Source organism: Aquila chrysaetos, chromosome 17 (assembly GCF_900496995.4).
Source record: "Aquila chrysaetos chrysaetos chromosome 17, bAquChr1.4, whole genome shotgun sequence".
NCBI lineage: Eukaryota > Metazoa > Chordata > Aves > Accipitriformes > Accipitridae > Aquila > Aquila chrysaetos.
Window position 1 is genome coordinate 15,518,005 of NC_044020.1, and position 26,711 is coordinate 15,544,715.

A 26,711-nucleotide genomic window follows, 5' to 3' on the forward strand; every position below is an offset into this window, starting at 1 on the left:
ATGTTTTGTGTGAAAGGCTGGCTTGTAGTTCCCTGACAAACGGGATCTGGGTACTCAGGATGATACTTCACCCAAATTGGATTTTCACAGGGTGCACATGACTCTTGTAGATCACACCTCTGAAAGAGCAGCCAAAATGGGCATCTTAACAGCTGGAGTCATAGAAGTGACCCTAGACCTGTGCCCCTCTTCGCCTCCTTAGTCAGCTGGCTGCAGTGCGTTTGAGGAAGATGAGCACCTTCAGCAGCTCTGCACACAACTCCGTCTTTGAGATCTCCTGTACAAGGGACATGCTTCAACTGTATTTACTATAACCAACTACAATTCCCTGCAAGCTGCAGCTCCCTTGCCAGGTTTGCATTTAAGCAGAGACTAGGTTAAGCTATTTGGGAAGCTCCTAAGACATGTACACTGCCAGATAATTTAAAAAAACCCCAAACAAACCACCAAATTAATATGGCTGCCTGACATGACTCAGCAGTCAAATATTTTCATTCAGAGATATTTAGCATTAAAATTCAAACAGACCCAGGTGTCATTAGCTATTTATGAGGGAAAGAATCTCAATTAAGTATTCTTGATTTGTTAACAATTCAAGTTACAATGGAGCTTTTATTTCCCTTTAATTGTAAGCAAACAATATTATTAGTACTCAAGGCAGACAAAACAGCAGTATTATCATTATTCATTTACCATTATTATAAAAAAGTACAAGAAAAAGCAACAAAAACCCCCAACCTCAATCTCTTCCTCCACCCCTCAAGATATCCTTTCTAATCCTATAAAAGCATCTGTCTTTGATTTCAAGTGGAGTACCTGCTGTGCAGGATGCAATGCCAATCCAATTTGTGTGCAACAAAACCAAATGGGTTGAAATGAACTCTGCATTTTAAAGATGTTTTTGTTTAATCATTACCGTCACTCCTCTTTAATGAATGCATTAATCAAGCAAAACTTCAAGCAAAAACGGAAAGGCTCATCTCAAGAAATGAAAAAACAAACAAACCCCCCCCCCCCCCCCCATCTTCACAATATCCGCTACTGTCAAACACTGTTACACTTTCCTTTGGCAGAACTTCAAATGCATATTACTGTAGGTTGTTTGGAGACATTAAATAGAAGCAGCAGCTCCCTCCAGAAAGAAGTGGAGGAGGAAGCAGGTGAGCTGCAGTGTAGTCTCAGCTCTGCTACTAAGCTGATTAATGACCTGCTACACAGGATGTACAGCCCCGAGTTTTCCTGAGCAACCCCCTCAAATGTCCTAGAATCCCATTTTATTTTAAGGAAGTAACAAGAACAGTCAATACTGTGTTGTCAGCAACATGTAAAAACTACGTACATAACTTTTATTCAGCCCTTTGAAATTAGTTTGTTTCAAAGCTTGGTATTAGTAAGAAGAATTTAATATTTTGAAGATTTCCACCAGACAATAAAAAGGCACAGGGCTGGCCTAAAGAGAAACTTGGTTTTAGAAATTAGAGTATGTAAATGCTTACTTCCGACAAATTCAGTCACACCCATTATTTACTTTATGATGTTTATCCAAATTTTTGAAGCAGGTATTGAAGATGAATTTGCATGGGAAAATACCAGCAAAGAACAGAAAATGGGAGAACACCACAGCTTTTCCAGCCTGGCATTCCCACCATCTCCATCACCCAGGCAAATTTAAGGATTTATTGAAATTTAACCATCATGATACACTGGAACAAGCCAGTTATTTCACAAATAAAGTGGAGATAATTCCATATAACTTTCTCAGATGAACAATGCATTTTATATAAATGTTTTTCCTTTATAAGAATTTTCTTTGTTGAAATTGTCATATTCTTTCATCAAGGTAATGTTTAAAATCCATTACTTCTCTCTTGCTTCATTTGTGCATCATATTTTTTCCAAATGGTGGCAGTGACCAGTAGAAATGCCTTAAACAAGGTGCCACATGCAAATGTGGGGAAAAGAATTGCTGAGAGCCATACCAAAGTTGCAATGTTTCTTCGAAAGGCTTTATTACAGAGCTAGATTCCTTTCCAGGAGGAATTATCCAATAGCACTCCATTAAAGGATCATAAAAATTTTAAAGATGTTTTATGATTAGGCCAGTGACCTTTACTAGAATTTCTCCCATGGCTTCCACAAATTTTATCTCAATGTAGGAAAAAAAAAACGCCAGCAGAGGAACAATCATATTGTTTAAATTAATTCATAGTTTGACAACAAAAAAAGGCAGTGTTTCCAGTAGCAGATAGTGTTTCCAGTAGCAGATAGACTAAGAGGAATATAGTAATATTACATAGAATTATCATAAATTATTTTTTTTCCTAAAGAAAAAAAAAAAAAAAAGAAATGAAGTTAGATTTTTATGTGCTCTCTTGATCCCTGGAGGGCTCATCATCTTTTTTCATATTTCTGAACAAAACTAGGGAGCAAAGATGGCTATACTGATGCACAGTGGATAGACATTTTGCTGTTCTGATACTACTAACTAGAAGATCAGCTAGTGCCATTTCTGGAGTTACTAAGTGGGCAAAGAACAGCTGACTCCTCTGCACACTCATACAATAAGCAGTCATTAGACAGGGCAGGGCAAGAAACATCTTCCATCCTCTGATATAAGGGTCTAGAATTCACTGATGTTGTTATTCTATATTATGACAACCACAGAACAGGTCTTTTTTATTCATTTATTTAAAAATGTATCCCACTCAGAAATATTCCAGAAAAGCCCACTCAGTCAGAAAAGTGGGAGACTCTGCTCCCCTGACGAGCAGTGACTGAATCTGATCAACCGCCAGATTCAGAGAAGGGAAGGAGATGGCTGCTCTCAGTCTCAGTACAGACTCTAGATGAACCAAGGTACACATGAATTATGCATGAAGTAATTTGAAAAAGTTGTATAAAAAGTTTAACTTGCAATTATTTGTCATTAATTCTTTTAGAAAAAATCTGTCACCTCTAGCAATAACTTTTATTTACCAGTTATTCCAGTGTTACGCACTCAAAATAATAGCTAATATTTTCCTTACTCTTTCTTCCAAATTCTCCATTTGAAAAGCAATTAAAAGATATCCCCAGATATGCTTCTGAGAGAGACTCAATTCCCTGATTTCAGTTGTTGATAGATACGACGCAACATCACATAGCGGGGAAGAAAAAGAAAAAGACGAGAGAAAGAAGTCATCCCAGCCTTCTGTCAGGCACTTTACAGCATAATGAGCTATGATGAAAAACAAGTCGAACGCTGAGAAAACAAGAAAGCTTGGAAATTTGATCTTACTGACGGGATCGGGAGTAATTAATTATAACCCATGTGACCACTGGATGTCCCCACTGTTCCTCAAATGCAGCACAGACAGCATCTACCAGCAGATCTGACAAAGAGCAGGGAGCATGCAAGGACACAAGTACGGATGAGTCCTACAGAAATCGAAATCCCCAACGCGTGCAGATACGTGCCCACAAGCGCGGGAGCAAACTGGAGAGCGGGGGGACAACAGAGCACACGCGCCGAGAGAGAAACACTCTTTGAATACAGCTTCCACCAAGTTCGCTTGGTGCCTACTCGATGCTCAATAACGCAACACCGAGCGAGGCTGGGTGACAGGTCCTCGGAGGGAGCTGGGAAAGCAGAATTACTTCTGAGGGGTTGTGCAGGAAGCCTGGATTAGAGCATGACGCGCAATGGGGCAAATGGAAAAGACCCTCATGCTGTAAGAGGTGAGAGGAAAGGCGAGCAGGAGTAGGGATGCCAGCATAAGACCACCGAGCTGCTGCCAGTCAAAAGCATCCAAAAGAGCCGAAACAACAAGAGAAGATCTGTAATGCCATGGGGTGCTCTTCATATCAAAGCTTTGAGGGCACTGGTGGGAAGGCAAAGGAAACACAAAAACAAACCCCCAAATATACCAGGAAGATGACTACTACGCATCCTTCTTTTGATGTCAGGTCATATGAGAAGTTTAAGTTCACATAAGGGTGTAGGAAGCCGAGGTGTTAGCATCAATTCATTTTTTCTTTTGTCACGTGACAAAAAGCCAGACCCAATTCTGCCATCAAGGAAGGACCAAGTGCCTTGCTTACTATGATAAAAAGGAAAGAGTTCATTCTAATTTTTAATGGAAGGAATTTCCTATTAATAGATTCAAAAGCAAATTTCAAATCAATGACATCTATTTTGCAGACTTAGAAAGCTCAAGCTCTGACAGCTCGTGACTTATTTCACGCTTGTAACGAGAGGTTACACCACAAAAAGCACCAGATTCCTCCTCTGTCCCCACCTCCTTTTATTAGCACAGCTCACTGTTGTTAGATGTTATGGAACATAAGGGCAGCAGCTGCTCATACGAAATAATATTGGAAGAGTTTCACTCTGTGAAGGTGATCTGTGAGTTTATTCTCTCTCCTCCATCCTTTCTCCCCTTCCTATCACTTGGAGAAGCCTGAGCAGTGAAGGGTCTGGGCCACGGCTGACTTCACCTTGGACTTGAAAAAAGCAAGGCATAAAAAACCTGCAAGAGCATGAGCACTAGCAGAGGGATACTAAAAACAAATATAAACTGAAAACAAGTACCTAAATTGCACATTTCACTAGAACATGCTAAACTGGCAATTAGTATTATGTTTAGTTATTAGTATTCTGATTAGTTACAGAAGCTATTGGGACGAACAGAAAAACAGAACTAAGGATAACTCCTTCAGCCTGGATGCTTGGAAGGGTTTACCAGAAGGGGTTTGTGTTTTGTTCTGTATTTTTTCCCCTCGCCCACTGTTAGAAGGATGACTGGTCTGACACACTGTGGGTATTCTTTTGTTCGGATTTCAGATGTTCACAAAACAGAGCTGCACAGAAAAGGCAGCTTTTTTAGGGGGAGAGCCCTAGGGGAGGGAAGTGCATGAATATATTTGAATAATAAATTAATTTGAGAATTTCATGGTTTGCAATTAAATTAATTAGGTACTCTGAGTTACTGGCCAGTGACTCTTCAAGCATGTTCTACTCTGTTTAAAGTGATATATATACACAAACGTGCCAGAAAACCTAGATAGCTTTTGTTCCCTCCCCTGGATCTCACCTATACTTTCAGATCAGCAACTGACCATAATACATATGCTTTGTATGAAGAATGAAATGGATAAAGTGATTTGCTGAGATTTCACAATAATAATAAAAAATTGGTACCTGTTAGGCTGACTTCTCATAGTCAACACTCTCTTTTGCAGCATGTTGTCTGACAGAGAGAATTCATTGTGCATGTTTCAGCCTTCCAAAAATAAGAGTTACTATCATGACTCTTCATCCAAAGATCTGAGATTGCTTAAAAATGTCAGGGATGCTTTATGACAGCTGTTCAAATTCTGAGCAGTTTCTTTATAGCTTTTGGCTCTAAAGGAGGATAAGTAACATCCCAAGACCTGATTACTTTCCCAGGTTTAAAATGGAGACTGTGCACTCTCATTTTCAGACTCGTCGTTGGAAGCTAGTTCTCTGGCCCCTCCTCCACTCTCAAGACATTACATCTCCACTTGACTCCAAGCTGAAGTCAAGTAAGAGTGCTCTGCACTCTCCAGCACTCAGCTTTTTGGATCTTAATCAGGTGCTACAATTAGAAGTTAGCCATAATTAAGGCCTATGTATTTTAGGAAAAGATAATAGGAAAAAAAATGTCAAGAAACAGTTAAAATCTCTTGAGCCAAACATTTTGGGGCCCAAAAGTTCAAGATCCCATCCACTGTCTTTGCCCTAGAGCCCAGAGAAGGAAGAGTTTAGCATAAAGTCTTATGGCTGTGATAGTAAGATAGACCCTTCAGAATCAGTCTGATTCCTCCAATTTTAATATTATCATGGTTTGAAAATTGTAAGACCCACTATGGAGTAATTGAAATTAAATCTTTAGCCATTAGAGATACAACTAAGCCCCATTAGTGTTTACAAAGAATTACCAGACTCATAGGAATTATACTTGGGTAAACAAAACAAAAACTATTGAGCCATTGATAGGGTCCTCCCCAGTGCCTCCACAGAAAAGGTTTTGTGCACGCAAGGCGGAAGACAACTGAATGGAGAAGTATTAAAAGGTGTACACAGAAGAAAAAAAATGGCCTAGGCCAAGTTTGCTCATACCTTTGGCATATTGGAATATTGGCCATATTCTATGGCATTTGTTCCTTATCAGCCATTAATTTAGCAGAGAAGAATTTAGCCTGGAGTTGCTACAGTTATCTCTGATTAAGTTTTAGCTAATCTTGTCTGCATATATGAAATTGCTGTGTAGTCCAGCCTGAAACATTCATAATGCCTTGATAGAGCCCTTTAAGCATGATAAACTAGAACAAGACTACACAGTAAATCCCGTCTTGCACTAAGGAGTCTCACAAATTCAGTTTTAATTTTTATAAACAGATTGCTTCTTGGGTTGTTATTATTAGTGTGAGCTGGACAGCTTGAATTAGAGAATAATTTATTCCCTGTGCATTTCTAATTACAGAAAAGAGGTTCACTCACTGACACACTTGTCCGTCTTGTTCTTTCCTGTCTTTCAGGCATGGCTGATTGCAGTTAAATAGACAGACCAGCGCAAACTGCATAAGAAACACAACTCTGTCAAAAAAGGACTGAAGTGTTACCATTAATTATTCTGGACCATGTGCTCATTTACAACAGATCTAACATGAGAAATATTCTCAGAGGTGTCAAACAGCCTCAGTTTCATAGGTGCATGGGGGTAGCACTGACTAAATGTTTGAGTGACTGGTAGGATGTGACCTGCCAGAGACCCTTGAAGCTTGGGGATTTCATGTGCAATTTGTGTTTCAGCATTCAATAGATAATTTAAATTGTGCCACTCTCTCTGAGCATTTCTGAAGGATCTACATGCCTGAGCCTGTGTTGGAACTGCACAAGTATCTCAAAAAAAAAAAAAAAAAAAAGCATTTATGAGCATCTGTGCAAGTGATTATTTGGAACTCACTGCATCTTAAAAAGGCTAGAAGAAAGTGAAAATATTGTTTTCTAAGGAACATCGAAAGGTAGGTGTAACAATCACTGACTGCATAGAGAGATAGCTTGAAAATGCTAACTGGGGGAAAGAACAAAAACAAAATCACCATGATTTAGTTAACCCTCGCTACAAGAGGGGCTGTTATTTTAAATAACTGAGCAGAGAATAGTCCACTTTAGCCATTAATCAGATGAACAAACTTTGCAAAGGCAAGAATCAATTGACTGGTAATTCACATTGGAACTGAAAAGAAAAGAAGCACTGGATTTACTAAGTTATACCCTTCAACTATTTTATCCAGAACTACAAGAGTACCCTCTTTCTGGTCAATTTTTTTTTTTAAATACAAAACGTGTGCTTAGATGTGCCCTCACTGCCACCACATTTAGTCTTTTTATCCTCTATGCAATCTAACAGACAAGACCTTCATCCACTCTCATGTATTCTCATATACATGAATTTCCAACCCCAAGCAAGGAGCAGCAATTGAAAGCTCTTCCATAATGAAGCCACACCATTTTCAAATAGGTAATAGCCACCTTCCTCCCCTCTTGGTACAGTTTGCTGCTCTCTCTCTTGTTGAAACTATTTGCTTATTTTTGCAAGACCTGCATAATTCCTGGACTTGGATCTCTGCAATGAAGTTTCTTCCTTAAAGTCACAGACATTCCCCTAGCTCTTTTTCACAGAATAGAGAACTTTTTGCTGCTTAAGGTTTTACACAATATTCTCACTATTGAAGTTTAGTTTACAAACAGCTTAAGCTTAAAGAGCATTTCCACTAAATGACAGCTCTTTACAAACAGTGACAAAGCTTGTTGAGGGTGTTATCACCTGTCAGCTTGATATTAAAATCTCTCAGGTTTTTCACCTGAATATTTTAAAAAGAAACAATTTCAAGACAATAGGAAAACTCTATGAGCCAAGGTAAAGAAATTCAGAATTGCATGTAATGCTGGATTTGCATTCAAGCAGCATCCTCTTGCAACCTTTGGTTTACTATTCAACATTTGTTTTGAATTTATGATTTTGCTTGATATCAAAGACTGCCTCTTTCTGCCAGCTAAATAGACAGTATCTTTGTATCCCATTCATTGACCATCCAAAAAACAAAGCTGAGATAACTCGCTTTGCCTTTTTACTAAGTGCTACTATAACTACTATCCCCAACCTCATCAGCGATCTTGCTTCTGAAGTTCATATGACATGACAATGAAAGCATTCAGGATCTGGTTTCAAAAGATACTTTTTACCAGGCTACAAAGCAGGTAGGACAAACACCGACTGCTTTAAGGTTTTTTTTGTTGGTTCCACACACACACACCCCCACCCCCCTCCCCCGCTGGTAGTTGGGTTTTTTGGTTTATTTATTACGCGTTTCAGATTTCAAAACATTTCTTCTGATCCGAAAGGAAAAAGAAAAAAAATATATATTAAAATAATAAAAGTAGTATCCAGAAAACATACACACCTACACTCAGTCTCCATCCAGTCAGCACATTCTGCTGGGTATAGAAGACTCAGTTTCAAAACCTCTGTTGTAAGCTAAGCTGTGCCAGGTGTGATAGAGCAAGCACTTGAACAGGAGTTTCCCATACTAACAGAAAAGAAGCCTAACCCTCAAAATGTAAAGTTAATATCTGCAATATTTTCTAGACATGTGCTTTTTCTCAGAAGTGTATTAGATAATTGGAATAAGCATATTTTGGCTCTACACAAAATCCTGATGTTTGGAAGGTGGTGGACTACACCCCAGACAAACTGTAGATATACCTACTCCACATTTTTTATTTAACCTGGGGAAAAAAAAAAAAAAAACAAACCACCCCCAAAAAAACAAAACTCAACACCAGTACTAGTACACTGCATAAGGTTCAGACTTCAACCTTCTCTGAATTAAGGAAATCTATATTTACAGTTACAGAGACTGAACTAGAATAATTTAAAGTACTATACCAACAGAATATTACTACGATGGTGAATATTACTACTATGGTGAGACTTTCTAGAGAACAGGTAGAAAGAAAGGAAAAGGTCATTTTTATTCTATTCAGAAGAGAGACATGATGTTCTTGGTTTGGGGGTTTTTTGGGGGTTGTTTTTTTGTTTGTTTGTTTTTAAGATTAAATAAAAGCAGACTTTCAAAACATCCTCTGGAAGGCAGCTGTATTTGCCCTCAACAAGGCAAATCCAGTACATGTTATAGCAAACAGACACCAACCTGAAGTCTAAAAGCTTCAGTTCTGCTCTGCTGCTCTGCTCTAGAGTCACAAGGAAGGTGTTCTCCTACCTCATCCTTCCAACTCAGAGATCCCACAGAAGCTGAACAAGACTAATTTTCACATTAAGTGGGTCACGCACCTCTTTCTTCCATCACTGGCAGAAAGCAAGCAATTCTAGAAAATTTACAAGAACTTTCAAGATGCAACAGTAGCTCCAACTACAAAAAGGGAAAAGAAATCCAGCACAGACCCAGACAGCTCAGTTTAACGCTGTAAAATTACCTCCAAGGTATTTTAATTAGACACACTCAGGGTTCTTTACCAAAAAGAGACTTCTGAATGTTATTCTTCCTTTCATACCTAGGGAACCTGACTGAAACAGATTAAATAACTTGCACAAGGACACTCAAAGCCTGTGTAATGTCTGATCTGGGTTCTACCTTCTGACTACTACTGCTGAGTCTTAACAACTCCCTCTTTCCTCTGCAAAGCTGCAGGCTTCAGCAAACAAAGCATTCCTTATAGCTAATTGGTATTACATGGAAACTCAACTGCTCTTATTTACAAAACTACAGATTTATGTCAAGCAAAGCCAATTATGCTTAATGTTTAAACTATTGCAGGTGCTCAATGACATTGTTGCTAGGCAGTAGAAGTGAAATTGCTCTTTTAATGCATCTTGTTCCAACTGGGAGCATGTGTTTTATCATCAGTGCAAACTTAACAGATGGAGATCTTAATCCTCTCCAGCGAGCTTTCTTCACCCTCCCTCACTCAAAATGGTGTCCCATGCATTTAGACTTAACTGAGGTGCTCAATGAACTGTCTGGGACAGAACTTGTATTTTTTGTATATGCTTACATGAATACAATATAAAACACACATTTGACCCTTAAAAAAAAAAAAACCAAACCAAAAACTGTACCAGCAGTAGTCAGCAATACATATGGCTATTCAAGGTTAGTAATGACCTGCGCTGAGCACAGCGCCTACTCAAATACTTATAACCAGAGCTGGTAGACAGCACAAAAGCAGCTTCTTTCAAAGTCAAGGCTGAGTCTACCAAGTCCTTTATAATAATTTCACTGTGTGCAGGGACAAGATTTAGAAAATTTAGGCAGTACTCAAACTACGAAACTGAACTGGGATGTTTCTGGTCACTCCTAGCCTCACTTAGGAGACAACTTTTTCCACAATAAATTTCCAAACTATAATCCTTTATGGTGAGGATTAAAACATGCATATCTTAGATTTACTTTGTGCAAAGCAATATCAACAGGTGACCTCAAACACAGGCAATCAGATCTGAATGTTTTGTTATCTCCCATGAAAACTGCCATAGATCAACAAACTGCTGAACAAAAAGAAGGCTATTCTAACATTTTCCAGCTGCTTATTGTGTTATTTTATATGCACACACATGTTATTTTTTCTGTCCCTTCATTTTTTCTAATGTGTTAAACCAGATGTGAAAAGCAGCTTCTTTCAAAGTCAAGTCTAAACCTGTAGAGCCCTTTATGTTAATTTCACTGTGTGCTGGTACAAGATTCATAAAATTTAGGCAGTGCTCTGAAAGTACAAAGGATTCCATCAACTTTATATGGAGCCCCAGATGCTGCAGTTCAAGAAGCATCCCCGTCTGTTGGGTATAACTGGCTAAATTGCTCTGTTATAACAGCAAGCATGATTGATAGACTTTTGCATATAGCTTCCTCTGCACCACCAGCTGAAATAAGTCAAAACCCAGAAATCAGTATCCCTTTTCTTTTGCCACCCATCCAAAAGGCCAAATTCTTACCTAAATCTGATAGAAAAAGCTTTCCTCTAGTCTATGTGAAGAAGGCAGAGAGTATTCAGTAGTCAGCTATTCATCCCAAAGCCCATTCTAACCCATATCTTCCAGAGTACCTCTTTGTGACAGCTGCCCAACTGCTTCCTTCTCCATTGCTGAAATCCTTTCTTGCATGATTGCATGACAGAGAGGTCCTGTCCAGGGAGTTAACTAATCCTCTTTTTCTTGCAGAAAGCTCTTCATCAGACAATTAAACTGCAATAGCTGCATTCTGTTCTTTGCTGTCATCTATTCTCACATTTTGATTTCTGAGAGGAAAAAAAAAAAAAAAAAAAAAAAGGTTCTTGGGAAGTTTGCGGTCATTCAGCCTGACCACGCACCAGAGGAAACACTTTTATCTTAAAAGAAAGTTAGGTTTCTTGTTCTCCTATTCTTTATGTTAATGGTTCCAAACTACTGTCATTTTTGCAGTTAAAAAAAAAAATATATATAATTATCATTAGGTGTTAAAAGGTCTCCAGCCCAATTATACTCACTGGCTCAAACCTTAGATTTTACCCTTTTATTACATAGTTCTCCTTTTGTGTATAACTCTCAACTGCATTGACAGCAACCACATACCTCTTGTCAGCAGATTCCAGCCAGCATCTTTGCAGCTTTTCTGTGCCAAGACAAAGGTCAGGTCAAGTATTCAGGAATTTCTCACTTTTATTTATGGAAAGAAACTAGGAGTTTCCATGGCTTAAAGCTGGGTTTATTGCAATACAAGTACCATTTAGCAAATAATACCTTACAAGCAAGTAACTGTCAGGTGGGATGGACAGATTTACTCCAATATGTGGAAATTAGTCTGCCTCCCATTCTCTGGTACCCTTGGAGACTAGGTCCTTCAGCCTTTCACTGTCTCTCCCTCTCACAGCCCCAGCCCCAGCCCAGCTTATGCAGTCACTTTTGGAGAAAGAGGCTATCTCTTCCTGGCAGGGCAAGAGCCAGGGCAAGGCAAGCAGGCAGCCTTCCCCCCCCACTTCTTACAGGGCAAACAGGCAGTTGTACACTCAGCTCCGCCATCAAGGCACGATGACGTCCCACACTAGTCAGAAAGCACATCTTGAAAAGGATGACCATTGCAGACGAACTTATATAAAGATATACTTACTTCTTCCATCTCCACCGGTGTATCCTAGGATCACATTCTCTGTTACCGTGAAGGAAGATATTAAACAAGTTCCGCAAAAAACTTGCCTCCAGGTGGGTACTTCCCCTTTCTACAGTATCTATTGCCATCTGGGCTTTAACAGGTCCCTCAGCCACCTTGTAGCTCTTCTGCTGACCCTGATCTCCACCTTCACAAGTTATTTCCCATGGGACATATGTCAAATGCTTTACTGAAATCAAGGCAGATCATCTCTACTATGGTTTGTTTAGAAAATGAATTCTCATTACACAAAGACATTAAGGTAGTCTGGCAAAACCACTTTTGATATATCTATGTTGCATTTTATTCAATTTTCCTTTTATCTCATGACTTTAAATATTCTCTTGTAATTTAAAAAAACCCCACAACTTAAATACTAGTGAGATCAAACTAACAGCTGCCGCCTGCCTGCCTTCCTATTTCTTAGATGCTTTTACTATGTTTTGGTCCCCTGTCCCGCAATGCCCAACCCAAAGTTACAGCATTAAATATAGTTAACAGTGGAGAGGTAATTTTCTTTACCAGCTCTTTCATAGTTTCAGCTCACAAACTACCCTCTGTGTCACTTCAGTGCACTGTATTTCTTTAACATAGTTTCTCCTGCGGTAGAACATTCCTTGTATCTAGCAAGCATCCTGGTTTGACTACCACTTCCAATACAAACATCTTGATATCAAAGTGCTCCTTTCATTTTTGAGTTCAACATGTTTCCTTATCACATAAAGACCGTACTTCTAGCCCCACTCTTTTTAGTAATACGACTTAAAAAAAAATTAAAATGTTAAGTGCTAGATTATCATTGCTCACAATACCCAAGTCAGCCAGTCTGGGGGGGTGTTTAACACTGTTTAGCTATTTAAAGTGGAAAGCATTTTACTAATAATTTTTTCCCCCATTTCCAAGTGCATCTACCCTTTCCCAATCTTCTTTTCCAAATTCCCTTCACCCCCTTCAACTGGGCTATAATTAATAATTTTGATGTGAATAAATTCTAGTCTCCAGTTCTCCTACTAGCAATTTTCTGTATATCATCCTTTAGGAATGACAAATCTCACAGTGCTTCTGCCAAATAAAAGACTGATGCTGAGGCATCTAATGTTTCATGACATATTTTATGGACGTATTACTGGTATATAGTTTCTAGCATATTACTTGTAGATCTCAAAGCAATTTGCAAAGAAGGTTAATATGGCTGTGTCCATTTTACTGATGGGGAAACTAAGGTAAAGAAGCAACTTGCTGAAGGCTGGGTAGCAGGTAATTAGCAGAGACAAGAATAGCACCCAAGTGTCCCACCTTTGAAAGTATCAACGAGCCAATACCAGACTCCAAAATCATTTGTAAATGATACTGTTGCAAAGTAATTTGCTAAACAAATGTATACATAGGTTTATTAATTTTGAACCATTACTCAGTACAAATACATGTGGATACCTATCCGTCTCCCTATAGAGATTAAAAGCGTGTCTCCATCAACCATACCAAGAAGTGAGCTCTCATTGTCCTCAACGTGCATTATGTCAGTGCAGCATCCTACAAGGCCAAACCCTATGACAACTACTATTTTGTAAATTTATAAATAACATTATTATTCCTTAGATAATTCATAAATACATTGGCAATCCCACTTAAGCGAACTAGGTAATTTATCATTAGAAAGCTGGTTGGCAGCACAAACAAAATTTAGTCAAACAAGGGTGAAATTTTATCAGGTTTTCTCCATAGGAGACAAAATGGGAGAACTTTACAGGACAGCATCATAATGCTTGATGGCTTTTTCATGCTTCAAAAGTTTTTCTTCAGGAAGACTTCCTCTGAATTCATTGGTGTATTCCTGATTCAGATTGTTGTATCTGGGAGGGAGGATAGGGAAGGAAAACACTAAAATAATTATCCTTTCTGGGATTAGATTCATCTATTGTTTATTAGGTAATATTTTGCAAGTTACACTGCCTTCCGAGTCCTGGACAGTGATATATGCTTTCCTGGAACCTTTCAGAACTTCAGGATGAGAAGTGCCAAACAGGATGCAGGTGCTAATAATAACCGTACTGTGTCATTTTAACAAATTTAAAAAAGAAACAGGCTTTTTTCCTCAGAGAAATTTTAGTATATTTTTTCTAATTCAGCGTTTTAAAGCCTTATTCCCCCCCCCCCCCACCCCTAAATCAGTGTTTATCTGAATAGTACTCACCCTTTTTTCTCCCCTCTGGGAGAATTCTTATTCAGCACAAAATGAAACAATTACATTTGACTCAAAAAAAGATATTTCATGTAGGTTCATGTAGGTTTTGGTTGTCTTATTGAAAAATGAGGTACCTTGATTTTGAAGTGAAATACCAATTTTAATTTTTTTTTTTTTTTTTTTTTTTTTTAAGACTGGAGGTCAACAAATTTCCTCATAAAAATATGTTCATTTGTGGCAAAATTATTTGTTGAGTTCAACCCAATTTTATGGCCTCTGTTTTGACAACCAAACCCTTTTTGTTTCAGCAGTAAATGTCACAAATGAAAATTTCATTTGTGACCAGAAGAATAAAATCCCATTTTATAAAAGTACATACAGGAGAAATTTCTAATCATGACTTGGGTCACATTTAAAAGAAAAGAACCAAGAGCTAGCCACCAGAACAAATGGACACTTGTGCTTCAGGTTACATTGAAATAATTGACAACACACTATTGTAATCTTTGGTGCTGTAAAGTTAGTGCTATATGTAAAAGAAAAAGCAGTATTTTACTCAAGAGTTCTAGGAGTACACTGCCTTTGGAAATTTTCTATTATTGTCATTATCAAATCACTACTTCATCAAGGTTTCTGAAAGATTTCCATAGAACTGCAGCCCCAAATTTCCATAGGACTGTCTAAGAGAATGCCACTCGCACGTGACCCTTTGCACTCATGGTGACACAGGTTGCCTTCCCTCCCTGTTCTTGACTACAAGTATTACTTATAACACTGACAAGAGAAAGTTAACTATGATTAAATGTTCTGGAGCACAGGAGGCAGGCCAACTTTCAAACCACCCTGGATGTGATTGCAGTTGTGAGTTCCTTGCATTTTACAGGCAATATACAGGCATTAAACCTGGGCTCTGTAGGTGGCATAAAATTGCTTCCTGTGGGGGGGCTAATTGAGCAATTCCATTGTATCCAGCAGAAAGTTGCTTTTATCTCATTGCCCAGTAGGGTATCAGGAAATATTTTAGAGTTATTCTGTTGAAACCACTGCATAGAGCATTAACCAGTAGCGGTCTGCTGTTTTCTTGCAACCCCTTCACCTACTGTCCTATACTAAAGATGTAAGCTTGTTGAGACAACAGCAACATTTTCCATATACTGGTACAAAGCCAAGCACAGTGGAGGTGAGTTCCATGACTGACATACCTTGGTGCTGTGATCTAAACCCAACGCCAACATATTTATGTCCTTCCGTAAAGGATAAGATGCTGCTCTTTCTTCAAAGCATTTTTATATTGATAAGACCCCTTAAATATTTAAGGCTGATTACATGAGTCTTTTTTTTTAACTCTACCACATAATTTTTACTGTGAAATCTCTCTCCTCAAGGCAGATCAAAAATACTAAAGTCTGAACCCTGAATGATAACGTATGATCTATCACTACCAATTCTTTATTACATGCTAGTTTACAGGTTTTGCAATAATTTCTACCCATAACTACAAATGAAACATCAAGCTTTCATTTTCTCACACATACCTGTGTGCAATGGTCCAGAACCCCAGGGTGTTCACCATCATTAAGGAAGCCAAGAAGAAGAAGAATCTCTCCAATTTACCTTCATGCAGCAAGTGTGGAAACCAGTTGCCTGGCAAAGCAGACATTTGAAGCAGAATTAGTTTACCTTGCAAGATGAGATGTGGCTCATATGAAAGACACGAAGATAACTTTGTGTAAGACACAATCACAGCAGGTGCTTTGAACCCCCCCTGTAGCTATTTATACAGACTTCATTCTCACAGCATCTATGGTTTTTTGAGTCTACAGTATACTTTGCTCCTGCTTTGCAGACAGACAAGAGAGATCTAGAGAAATTAAAGGACTTTCCTAACAAATCTGAAGCATACTGGAAAACCTAACTCTGCACAGCTACTACTGCAATGATTGGGCAGTCTTCCCTCTATATTATCCTGTGCACATACCTAAACGAATGTCAAACATGAAAATTTTAGGAAGAGCTAGAATTAAGGTGGTCTGTAGAAATCCTTACTCACATCTCTCATGCTTTTAATAGGCCCTTTTTAAGAAAAAGTAATAAAAAACATTTGTTCAGTGCCTTAGATGGTGCTCTATTACCAAGATGTTACCTGACATTTTACTTTACCTTTCTTTATAGCTGCCTTTAGCTGTGAGTCTACAACGTGTCCCTCTCTTGCACACGGCATTTATTTGCATGAATCAGATCCTTTTCTACCAAGGCTTTTGGCAATAGTGTTTGAGATATTTTGGCAGCTTAAACTCCATTCAGCAGAGGACAGTACCACCTATCTAGACCCACAGTCTTCCCTGCCTGTATTCTTGTGTGCTTTAGTTTGCAACTGTATTGCTTTTGATGTTGTCCATTGCAACCAGTCTGCAAACAAGCTCAGGTGGTAAATCGCTATGGAAATCAAGATGCTTAAAAAGAAAGCCAGTCTCAGTCAGTCTGTATTTGAAGACAATCGGTACCTGAAGTACCATAATCAACTACAGCAAAAACATAAAACCAAGGTGAAAAAGAATTTACAGTACATACAGAATACTAGAGAGCTCTACAGTGCTGTAACAACCTTTTACATTATTTGGGAATACAGGATATTTATTGCCTTTGAAGAAGAAAGAGAGACTGTCTTCATTGACAAGTAGAGAAGTGCAATAGGAGCAAATACAGAGCGTGAAACAGCTGGTGCTGAGCATGTGATGTCCACATTATACACAGCTCAGCAGGGTTCACATCAGACCAGTTCCTACCAAGAGCTGGAACACATCAGGTACAAGCATTTTTTTGGTTTAGTTCCATCCAAAAGGAATGCAGGTTTTCTTGTGCTCCAAGATCACACTCTGATGCAAATCAGAGATGATCAGGAGATTCAGATCAAAAGCGCACTCCTGATCTGTACTCACACACCAGCATCAGTGTGCCCAAAGTAGCCTTTCTTTGCCCCCTCAAAGTCTGGTATCAAATCCTAGCCATCTGAATAGAGTGGCTATTCACCACTTGAATGACCTAAAAGGGAGAAGAGGAAAAACAGCTTTGCTGTACAAACCTGATAGCCTTAACTGATCTTTTGGCCACTAATGCCATCCAATGCCATTCTTAGCTTGTCCAAATTTTCTAATTAGAGAGAAAGAGCAGTTCCACAGCCCAGGAGAGCCAGCAGTCAAAGGATTACACCCCACCCCCCCACACATATATTTACGTTTTTCTCTTTCCTCCACATCTTTGAGTTGTAAACACATTTCTTTTAAAGCAGTTACCTTTAGCTCTCCTGGGATTAACAGAGAACAACTGCCACCAGCGCAGCAGCCTTCCTTAACTCCTCTGCAGCTTGCTCCATGCCACATTACCTTTCTGCCTGTCACAGAGCAGCACCACCTCACCTCTGCGCGTGCGGTTCCTTTTGTAGCATTATCTCAGAGCAAGTTTTAAAACGTATCATTTAACATTGTCAGTTGACTGAACTCCTAGGTGCTATAACTTCATTTTAGTAGCTTATAAACTTTTACTGTCATAATTCACAATCAGGTGGTTTTTCATTTCACATCCCCCAGTGGCCAATAGAAGTCACAGAGAGAGCGCATGTATCTGATGAAAGAGAAAGCACGCATGGGGTTCGGCGCTACAGCTTGTCAAAGCAGAGTTCACACTGTCTGCTAGGTTATTTACATCAGCTAGGCTAACTAGATGAGCAGCAGGAGCTTCCTAATGGAACGGCTTTTACAATGGAACCCGAACAGAAAATATGTACTTAAAAATAGCACCAAGTGATGAGAAAAAAAAAAAAAAAAAAAAGAGGAATCTAAGCTTCTAAGAGAACTGAGTAAAATGGACCTTTGAAACTGTCTTAATGCTAGCAAAGGCACTATATTGAAGCATTGAAAGTGGAAATAGTTGGTTTTATCAGGGTGGGAGGGCAGCCCGGCAAGCAGGAGCGCTGGATTCTGCCCCCACTTCACCACTAGTGTCCTCCGTGGCCTGGGTCAAAGATCATTGCTCCGTCTCCTATCTGCTTCTTTAGTAATTGCCAGTGTTTAAACAGTGAGGCCACGATAACAACACAAAGCCTTTGGATAATCCTGTTTTGTAAGTGAGCAACAGCATAGGCAGGGCCAAAATTAGATTGGGCATGGTAAGACTCCAGCTCCCATAGCATGCATGCTCTCTCTCATTTACTGCTCTATCTGAAGCAAGAGGTAGGAGCAAGGCTTTCTTTTCCTTTCAGTGAGGGGCAACAAGGTTTGTTGAGGTGCCTTTCTCTACAGAGAAACAAGGGTGGTAGCAGTCCTAGAGATATCCAGACTGTTATCCAACTGCCAATACACATCTTCATCAGTGGATACAGCAAATATTAATGTAACTATTTCCTATTTTCAGCCAAAAATATTTACTTCTCACTTTTCTTATTTCTTCTTTTTCCTTTTTAAGTGGAATTTGGTTTTCTATGAAAGAGGGGATAAGCCTGGACTACATTTACTTCTACTTACACTCACTGCACAGAGAATCCTCTGCTGGCAGGAAGCTTTGGGAAAACAACCATCGGTGTTAAAACATCAATGGTGTGTTTCAGGCAGCGAAACTCCCTTTAGATGGTTTCACCCCTTACCCCACTAACACCTTCCACAAGCTGTCTGCAGACTCCAGCACCCTCCGCTGACTGGGTTTGGGGTTCATACCTTCAGGATTTTACTCTCAGCTGTGAACATCAGGAACTTATTGGGCCAGTTTGTTTGGTTTTGCTGGAGGAAGATACCTTGGGTACTACTCTGTTTGAAGAGTCCAGTACTTTCTCATCCTTGAATCAGCATGCAATATGCTAACAATTCACTTTCCCCCAAAAGACACTGCCTTTGGGTTCTGTCAATCCTTTACTTTTCTATGGAGATTGCCAACAGAAGTGCCAATTACAAGGTTGGTTTGTCACATAGATAATTGCTCACTGGGAATTAACTTTCTACAACAAGCTCCCGATTTCCTTTTTTATTCCAACAATGGAAATACTTTGTAGCATGAATCACCACAGAGAATCAGAAACTTCCTTTAGCTGTGTATATTTTAAAGACTCTTTTCTTATTGTTTAGAGGTGCATTGGTTATGCATTTCATGGCAAATTTAGAACAAATTAGAAGATTAAGTCTAGGCAGAGTCAGTTCCTCAAGCCTGCTATACCATACAGTGTTGAAATAAAGTGCCTGGTAAACTTTCACTGACATTTTGCAGTCCTATCGATTTTGCATCAAAAACGCTCAGGTAGTACAAGAAGGAGGAATATTATACAACACCAAGAGAAAACACTTGATCCTACCAACACAGGCAGAAAAGTAGGTGAAGCAGAGACTAGGACATGGACAAAAACACTGTCCTGGGCTGCTTCTGGTGGTTGAGCAACAGTGACAAACCACTGGCAATACTAGATGTCAAAGAAGACATGGAAAGGGCTGTAAGCCAGTCTTTGACATATACTAGTGCACACAAGCTATCTGTTACTATGATGGCACCCTTGGAGCTCTCAAGGGATTCACAACAAAGGCCAAAGTTGCGCAGGAAGGCGTTCAGTTTGTTTACTCAATAACACCATCATATTTTAGTATTGGGAAAACACAGGAGACAAAGCAAAACAGTCACATGCCAGAAGTTAGTCTATTCTGTACAATTCCCACATTTTTACAGCTATACTGCAACCTAGACTACGATTATAGAAAAATTTAATTTGTATCTCAGAAAAGGATTGTATTGCCTTCCGTCATTTCATCAAGTTAGTGGGCATATATTTAGTGTTTAATCATACCCAAATTAAAGTCTCAGTCTGCCTCTAATCCTTATTAGCTAAGTAGGCACCAGTGGACACCACCATCTGGACTGCAAGAAATATCCTTTAGCTTTATCATCTTTGGTATTGAGAATCACACAAGGCTCCAAACTGGAGGAAAAAAAAAACCAAAACCCACAAACAAAAACCCAAACAACTCCCCCCCCAACCAAAACCACCAAACAAACAAAAACCAGCACACCCCCCCCAGTTCTCTAAGTTCAAGCAGGAAAACTGTGTCTGGGGCAGTTTCCTTCTTCTGACCTTCCTCCCCCGCCCTCTTTCTTACATATTTACATTAATATTTTTAGAGAAATATATTCTGAAATGATTGGCATAGGAGGACAGGTTTTGTCTTGCATCTTCTTCCGTTAAAATGTTAGGAGAGGTAAGAGATCCAAAAGAAAGCAGTTTCCCAGCTTGTACCGAAAATATCGCTGTCACCCGTCATCTGTTTGCACTCGTCAGTTTTTTAAAAAGTCTTATTTTATCATATTCACACCATCCTCCATAGATGCGTTAAAAATGATTAATGCAGCTTTGACTGTGACTGATATCTGATCAACTTTGCCAATAAAAACCCAAATAAAATTCTAAACTAGTGACATGAAATATGATATAAAAATGTTTAAATTTTGTCAACACCCTCTGTGCTTCAGCACTTCAAAATGTAACTGGAGGATCTACTTCACTGTATCCTGAATTGCTTCATGGCAAACATGGTCTCATTGCTTAGAGATGGGAGAACCAGAAATAGTCTTGGCTCAGGTTTTAGTGAAACAAGAATCATGGGACAAGACAAAAGCACCCATAGCCCAAGAGTCACACACTAAACCTTGTTAAATCTTACAAAACCATTGAATAAACACTATCATCTTCTTTCAGCAAAAGAGAAAGAACTTTGGTCTTCCAATATAAATAAAATAGTTCAGCTTTTTAGGGAAAAAAATTTCTAGTTGGTTTGCTTTACCCACAGTTCCATAAACTGTCCAGACACTGGATGTTTTACCAGCTCTTTAAACAGAGCTGAAAAAAACCAAACAAACGCAAGTAATGAGAGCATAATTTGTGTCATTCGATCTTAATTTGACCTAGAGAGGTCACAGTTTTATTCTCTGAAGTGCTGTCATCTCTAGAAGGTTCAATAGGTAACCATTAGGTTTTGTAAATCAAAAAATTATTATTTTGTGGATCTTAAGTTCTTCATCACAAGCACCAAAGAACGCCATAAGAAACACAGTAGAAGAGTTTGGAAAAATACAGATGGAACAAGAGAATTTTGTATATAACATTTCCTGTCAAACTAGGAAAAAAACAAAACCAAGCCTAAATGCCTCTTTGATTCTGTTATAGTCTATACCCAGCTCCAGAAGTCTGATCCCAAGCACATTTTGATTTATGAGCCAGCAGGACAAAAGTCTAGCAGGGGTGAGTAGAGGAATACTTTAAGTCTTCAGTCTGAAGTGTTATAACACAAATGAAGATATAGGAGTATCTCCATTATTTACAAGCTGTGAATTGTGTGAGTTGTGGTAACTTGGAATAATTAATCTCATTCAAGCAGGGAACACTGGGAAAGAGATACATTTTATTTCTAAAAATAAGGGAAATCTCACTGGGTAAGAGCCCAATACTATGTTGTTTACATATTAATAGGGAAAGTAATCTCTAACGCTTCTAACTAGAGCAACAGAGTAAATGTTAAACACTTTTCACTATATTTTCTCTAAAGTTTTTCAAGTTTTGCAGAGGACTTCCCCTATTTAGGGGCTTATTCAGTCCCATTACAGCACCTTAATCTGAATACAGACTGTCACTGAATCTCTTGGAAATTTAAGAGTGACTTTTGCTCAGGATAATAGTGCAGTCAATTCCATCTACAGGAATGGCAGGTCTGACAAAGTTAAATGAAGACATAAGTTACACCTTTTTTTTTTCCCAAAAGCTAAGTAGAGAAGTTTGCCATCCAAATTCATAAAAGTGAGGAGTATTTTAGCCAGGAAACTTTTTCCATTTGCTCAAAAATCTTGAGCAAAAAGGGTTAGAACATGGCAACTGCAGACTGTGGAGCATTTCGAGAGTTCAGGCTTTTTGGTCCCAGCCAGGATAAGAAGTTGAAGGCTCTGATAGAACAGTATTTCTGGCAAGAAATGAACATTTTCTTTTTTGACTCAATTAAATGTTTTCATACAGACTTACAGAAAAAGAATAAATTGCCTTGATATAACATTAGACAAAAGTCTACTGAATTGCAAACCAAATGCAAAAATTTATTTCCTCTATTGCTTTGTATGAAAACATTCTGTAAAGGAATAAGTTAAATATATAGTGGCACAACCATAGTAAAAATATTTTGATGCTGACATTATGCTTAATTATTTTATAAATATTTAATTATATCCAAAGTCAAATGTCAGTAAAATATGTCAATTTTACTAAAACAAAATATTTCAACCTTAATAATTCCCATACTTTTGCGGGGAGGGGAAGAAAAAAAGTCAGCAACAGAGTCTTTCTTGAAGTGTTAGTTTCATTGAACCCATATTACCCAATTAAAAAAAATAATCTATTCCACTGGGGGACATTCAAGAAGCTCTGCTCTCCACACTGGATGCCTTGGTACTTAGTAGTTCTCTGCCTGATTCATTTGGGTAAGCATTCCTGGTTTTCACCCATCTCTAGGTGATGCTTTTATACCTCATAATAAAATTTTAATTGAATTAAAAATAGCACTGCATGTTAAAGAACCATTCGTTTGTTCAGATCTTGCAAGCAGGAATTAAAAGTTCTTGTCATACTTTCAAAAAACCCACTTCTCCTTGTTTTTAAGTTACATGGCTCTTTATGTAGGGAAGAGAAGAACCCAAAACTTAATCATGAGGAGTTACAAAGTTCTGCAGTCATGGTAATTGCAATGGTGTCATGCATTAGGGCCAGCAGTTGTGCTCTGTAAGAGAACAGTTCTCTGTAGTGCAGTAACAAGGAAGCTTATCAACGGAAAGCACCTTTCAAAGTACTGCTTCAGCAAGTGGAACTATTTCAGGCATGTGAACAAAGGGATCCCTGTCCTTCGTTTCAAGAACTCAGGTGCTCTACTTTTTAAATTTACTTGTGAAACAAGTCTTTTCTGTATTGAACAAAGATTCATCAGCAAAGGAAAAAAGACTTTAAGAAACCCTTGGCCTATCTTGAAAGTCAGCAACCCAGAAAAATCTCCTGTTCAGGGCTTACACTAAATGCTCTTCAACAGGCTGAATCTGAAATAACTCTGAAACACTAAGTTCTCTGGGAATTGCAGTATTCATCTGCAAAACAGTAAAACCACAGTGAGACCATATTGTCACAGAATCTGGTTCTTCCAGTAGCTGAGCAAAGGGAGGGGCATAAAGAAGGCAAGAGAGTAGTAGTGGGTCTGAGGGAACAAATTCTCTAGACAGCTTTGAAACAGTCAACCCAACCTCCTTTCCCCTACAACACTGTGGAACAGAAGGAAAAGCATGTTCTCCATTCTTTGAAGCACTAAGCTTGCTCTCATGGCCAGAGGCTTCCACGTAAGTGTGTTTAACATGAACGTACTTCTTCATGAACCTAAAAAGGTGTTTCCTAGACTATTTATTTTCTTGTCTTCCAGAACAGAAGTATGGAGACTGGAGGTGAGGGCTTCCTGCAAGATGCCATCCTCTAATTACTCCAACTATCAAAACTAAGATGACTCATTAAAATTGGATGAATACAGCTGGAAGGCTATTTCCTATCTTAATTCCATCTTAATTGTGAGAGCAAATCAATAAAACTTTGGCATCCCCTTTAATTCTGCTGCCTAATTCTCCAAATCAATAATAATAGAAAACTGTTCAGGAACACCGGTCATAAGCATATTCTTACCTTGAGTGCCTGCGTGGGCTGTGTGAACAAAGAAAGCTCCCATAAAGCAGCCAGCTCCATTAAAGAGAGTTAAAAAATGCATGGAAATCCCTCTAATTCTTTCTGGCACAAGCCGGAATGCAAGTAAGGAACCTTAGAAAGGAACCAGATACAGTTACAAGTTTAAAAAAAAAAGTAAATGATGGTAGAAGATAGATAAGAGAAAAAAATCCAAAATGTCTCTAATAGGGACTTTCCATATTTTACACAGAGTATGTACTTGCTGCAGAAGGGTAATCAGACATATTAGTATGTACCCTATTAACAAAGGGTTATCTAAACTGTTTAAAAGACTCTCCATAACAAACCATGCCACATACAACTATCGATATTCCACAAGTATGTAAAAATCTTTCACTGCTTTCACCTTTTCAAACCTCAGGCATAGCATAGACAAGAGAAACACCACCACAGTCAGCAAGCGTGAAGACAGCAGATGTGATATTTAACTGCAGGACAGCGGGACCTCCTATGCCAGAGCCAATGCAGCGCAGCCACTAGTAAATACTTCCAAAATCCAGAGCTCTACCTTAACCTGGACAGTTACCTTGCTTTAGCTTAAGGCTGGACAATGCTCCTCTTCCCCAGAGAGCAACCCCCAGAGTCACTGGCTAGTTTTTAAGACATTGTTCTTCACTTTCTTGCCAGAAGACTAAACCAGAAGAAGCAACAGCTTTGGTGGTGAGGTGGAGCTGTAGCATGCCATTATAGCATGGATGACTATAAATACTCCCACCAGTTGTAATTTGGCTAAACTAGGTTACAGTAACAGTAAGTCGTTATGACAGCTGTTCTTTTTGAGCAACTGTTCCTGACGATCAATACCTTGTTTCCTAATTTCATACCTTAAGCCCTCATCCACACTTGTTCTCCAAGCCCCTGTGTCTCCCACCCCACTTTATTAGTTGAGTTTGAATGACCTCCAGCTTGAGAAACTTGTCAGCAGAGGATCCTATTTGGATGCCGAGTTGCCTGAAGCATGTCTGAATACAAATGAAACTTTGCAATCACCATCTTCCACCCTTTTTAATTTGGATGTCCAAATGAGAGCTTTGCAAGCATATTAAAGAAAAGAAAAAAAAAAAAAAACCCAACCCAACCCACAGGCAGTGTTTTTTCCTCATTCGCAATGGGAACTGAAAGCCTGAGGGCAAGAAAAAGCAGGTGAGCCTGGGACACCATCTGTAGATGCAACAGTACAGTCTGAAACATTGTACAGTCAGTGTCCTAGCTAATTTGAATCACTAAGAGCCTAAGAAGGTTTTGGTTAGTCCTCCCTTCTAAAAGCAGGGGTGCAAAACATGCATCTTGGGCCAAATTCAGCCTGGGTAATTGCATCCTACTTACCTAAATTACTCCTGCTGTTTCAATTGCATACTCTGTTCCTCGCTTCTCCCACGATGCTGCCGTGAACTATTAAACAGCTGCTGCATTTCACCCTGGAGACTATTGCATTTCATCGGTGGGTGGAGTGATCCCCAATATATCCTTTAACTAACAGAGCTGTTTGTTACAGGGCTTCCCATTTCTAAGTGCTTTGAGACATGTTGATGGGCAGATGATATTCTTGCAGCACTTCAGCAAACACTGCAAATCTGCTAACCCTTTGTAGGGCAAAGCAGTTACAGTGCACCAGAAGGTTTGGACACTGGCAGTGTAACACAGCTGCTGTGGCCAGCAGGCTGGCTTCCCTTCACCAGCAATCTCATGCGCTGTGGGGGCAAATGCCTGCTAATATTGTCCCACAGGATGGAGTTGGTTTGTTTTTTTTTTTCCCTGGGGATTTTTTTTTCTTTTGTGGTGTTTTTTTTTTGTTGTTGTTTTGGTTTTGGTCGTCGTCGTCATCCCCCCCCCCCCCCCCCCCCCCCTTTGAAATCATTGGGCTTTAAAAGAGTAATTTCCTAGCCGAAACCAAGCTGGGGTTACAAATTCAAGCTGTCAGAGGCCTGTGAGATCTCACATTCTAACACTGTGGAAGAGAGCAATTATTTTATTATTGTTTTATTTTATTTTTTAAAGACTACCTCAGTGCTAGAGAAATATTAAATGCTGATATTATTCTAAGAGATGCTTATGCCACCTGAAGCAGATGATTATATAAAACTCCTATCAACAAGATACTGAAATATATTGTATAAACACAACTGTAACTATCAGGGTTCAGTGTAGATAAAGAGTTCAGTATGCCAAATCTAGCTCCTCTAACCAAGCGCTTCGGAAATGAGATATCTCCTCTCTTCCCTCTGATTACAAGTGTGAACATTTCTATCTTCAACTTGGATCATGTACTTTCAGGTCAAGTAAATTATTATGATAATTGAATTTGACCTTCTGCATAACAAAGGCAGGAAAATGTCAGGAAAGGTGAAACAACTACTTAAGTGTCTAGGCTGTCATTACCATCCATGGAGATCCACTGAATGGTTCCTGAACAGCAATTCAGTTCAAATTGAAGTAGAAACCTAGAGCTCAGTTCAGTAGCCTGAATACAGGTGCCCAGTGCTGCCTGAAATACTCTAGTGCACCTTAGCCATCTGCACTGGGCTGTCTGAT

General features: G+C 39.0%; 1 protein-coding gene across 1 annotated transcript in view; it reads right to left on the reverse strand.

The window, feature by feature from the left end:
- Positions 1-13,732: 13,732 nt before the first annotated feature.
- The window catches only part of SLC15A5 (solute carrier family 15 member 5), a 35,777-nt gene continuing 22,798 nt past the window's right edge, over positions 13,733-26,711 (reverse strand). Inside the window, exons 7-9 of the mRNA XM_030041553.2 lie at positions 24,120-24,251; positions 15,928-16,036; positions 13,733-14,060 (exon numbers count right to left, since the gene is read on the reverse strand). Of these exons, the coding sequence (XP_029897413.1) occupies positions 13,952-14,060; positions 15,928-16,036; positions 24,120-24,251 (350 nt within the window). The 3' untranslated portion in view covers positions 13,733-13,951. The remainder of the gene's footprint in view (positions 14,061-15,927; positions 16,037-24,119; positions 24,252-26,711) is intronic.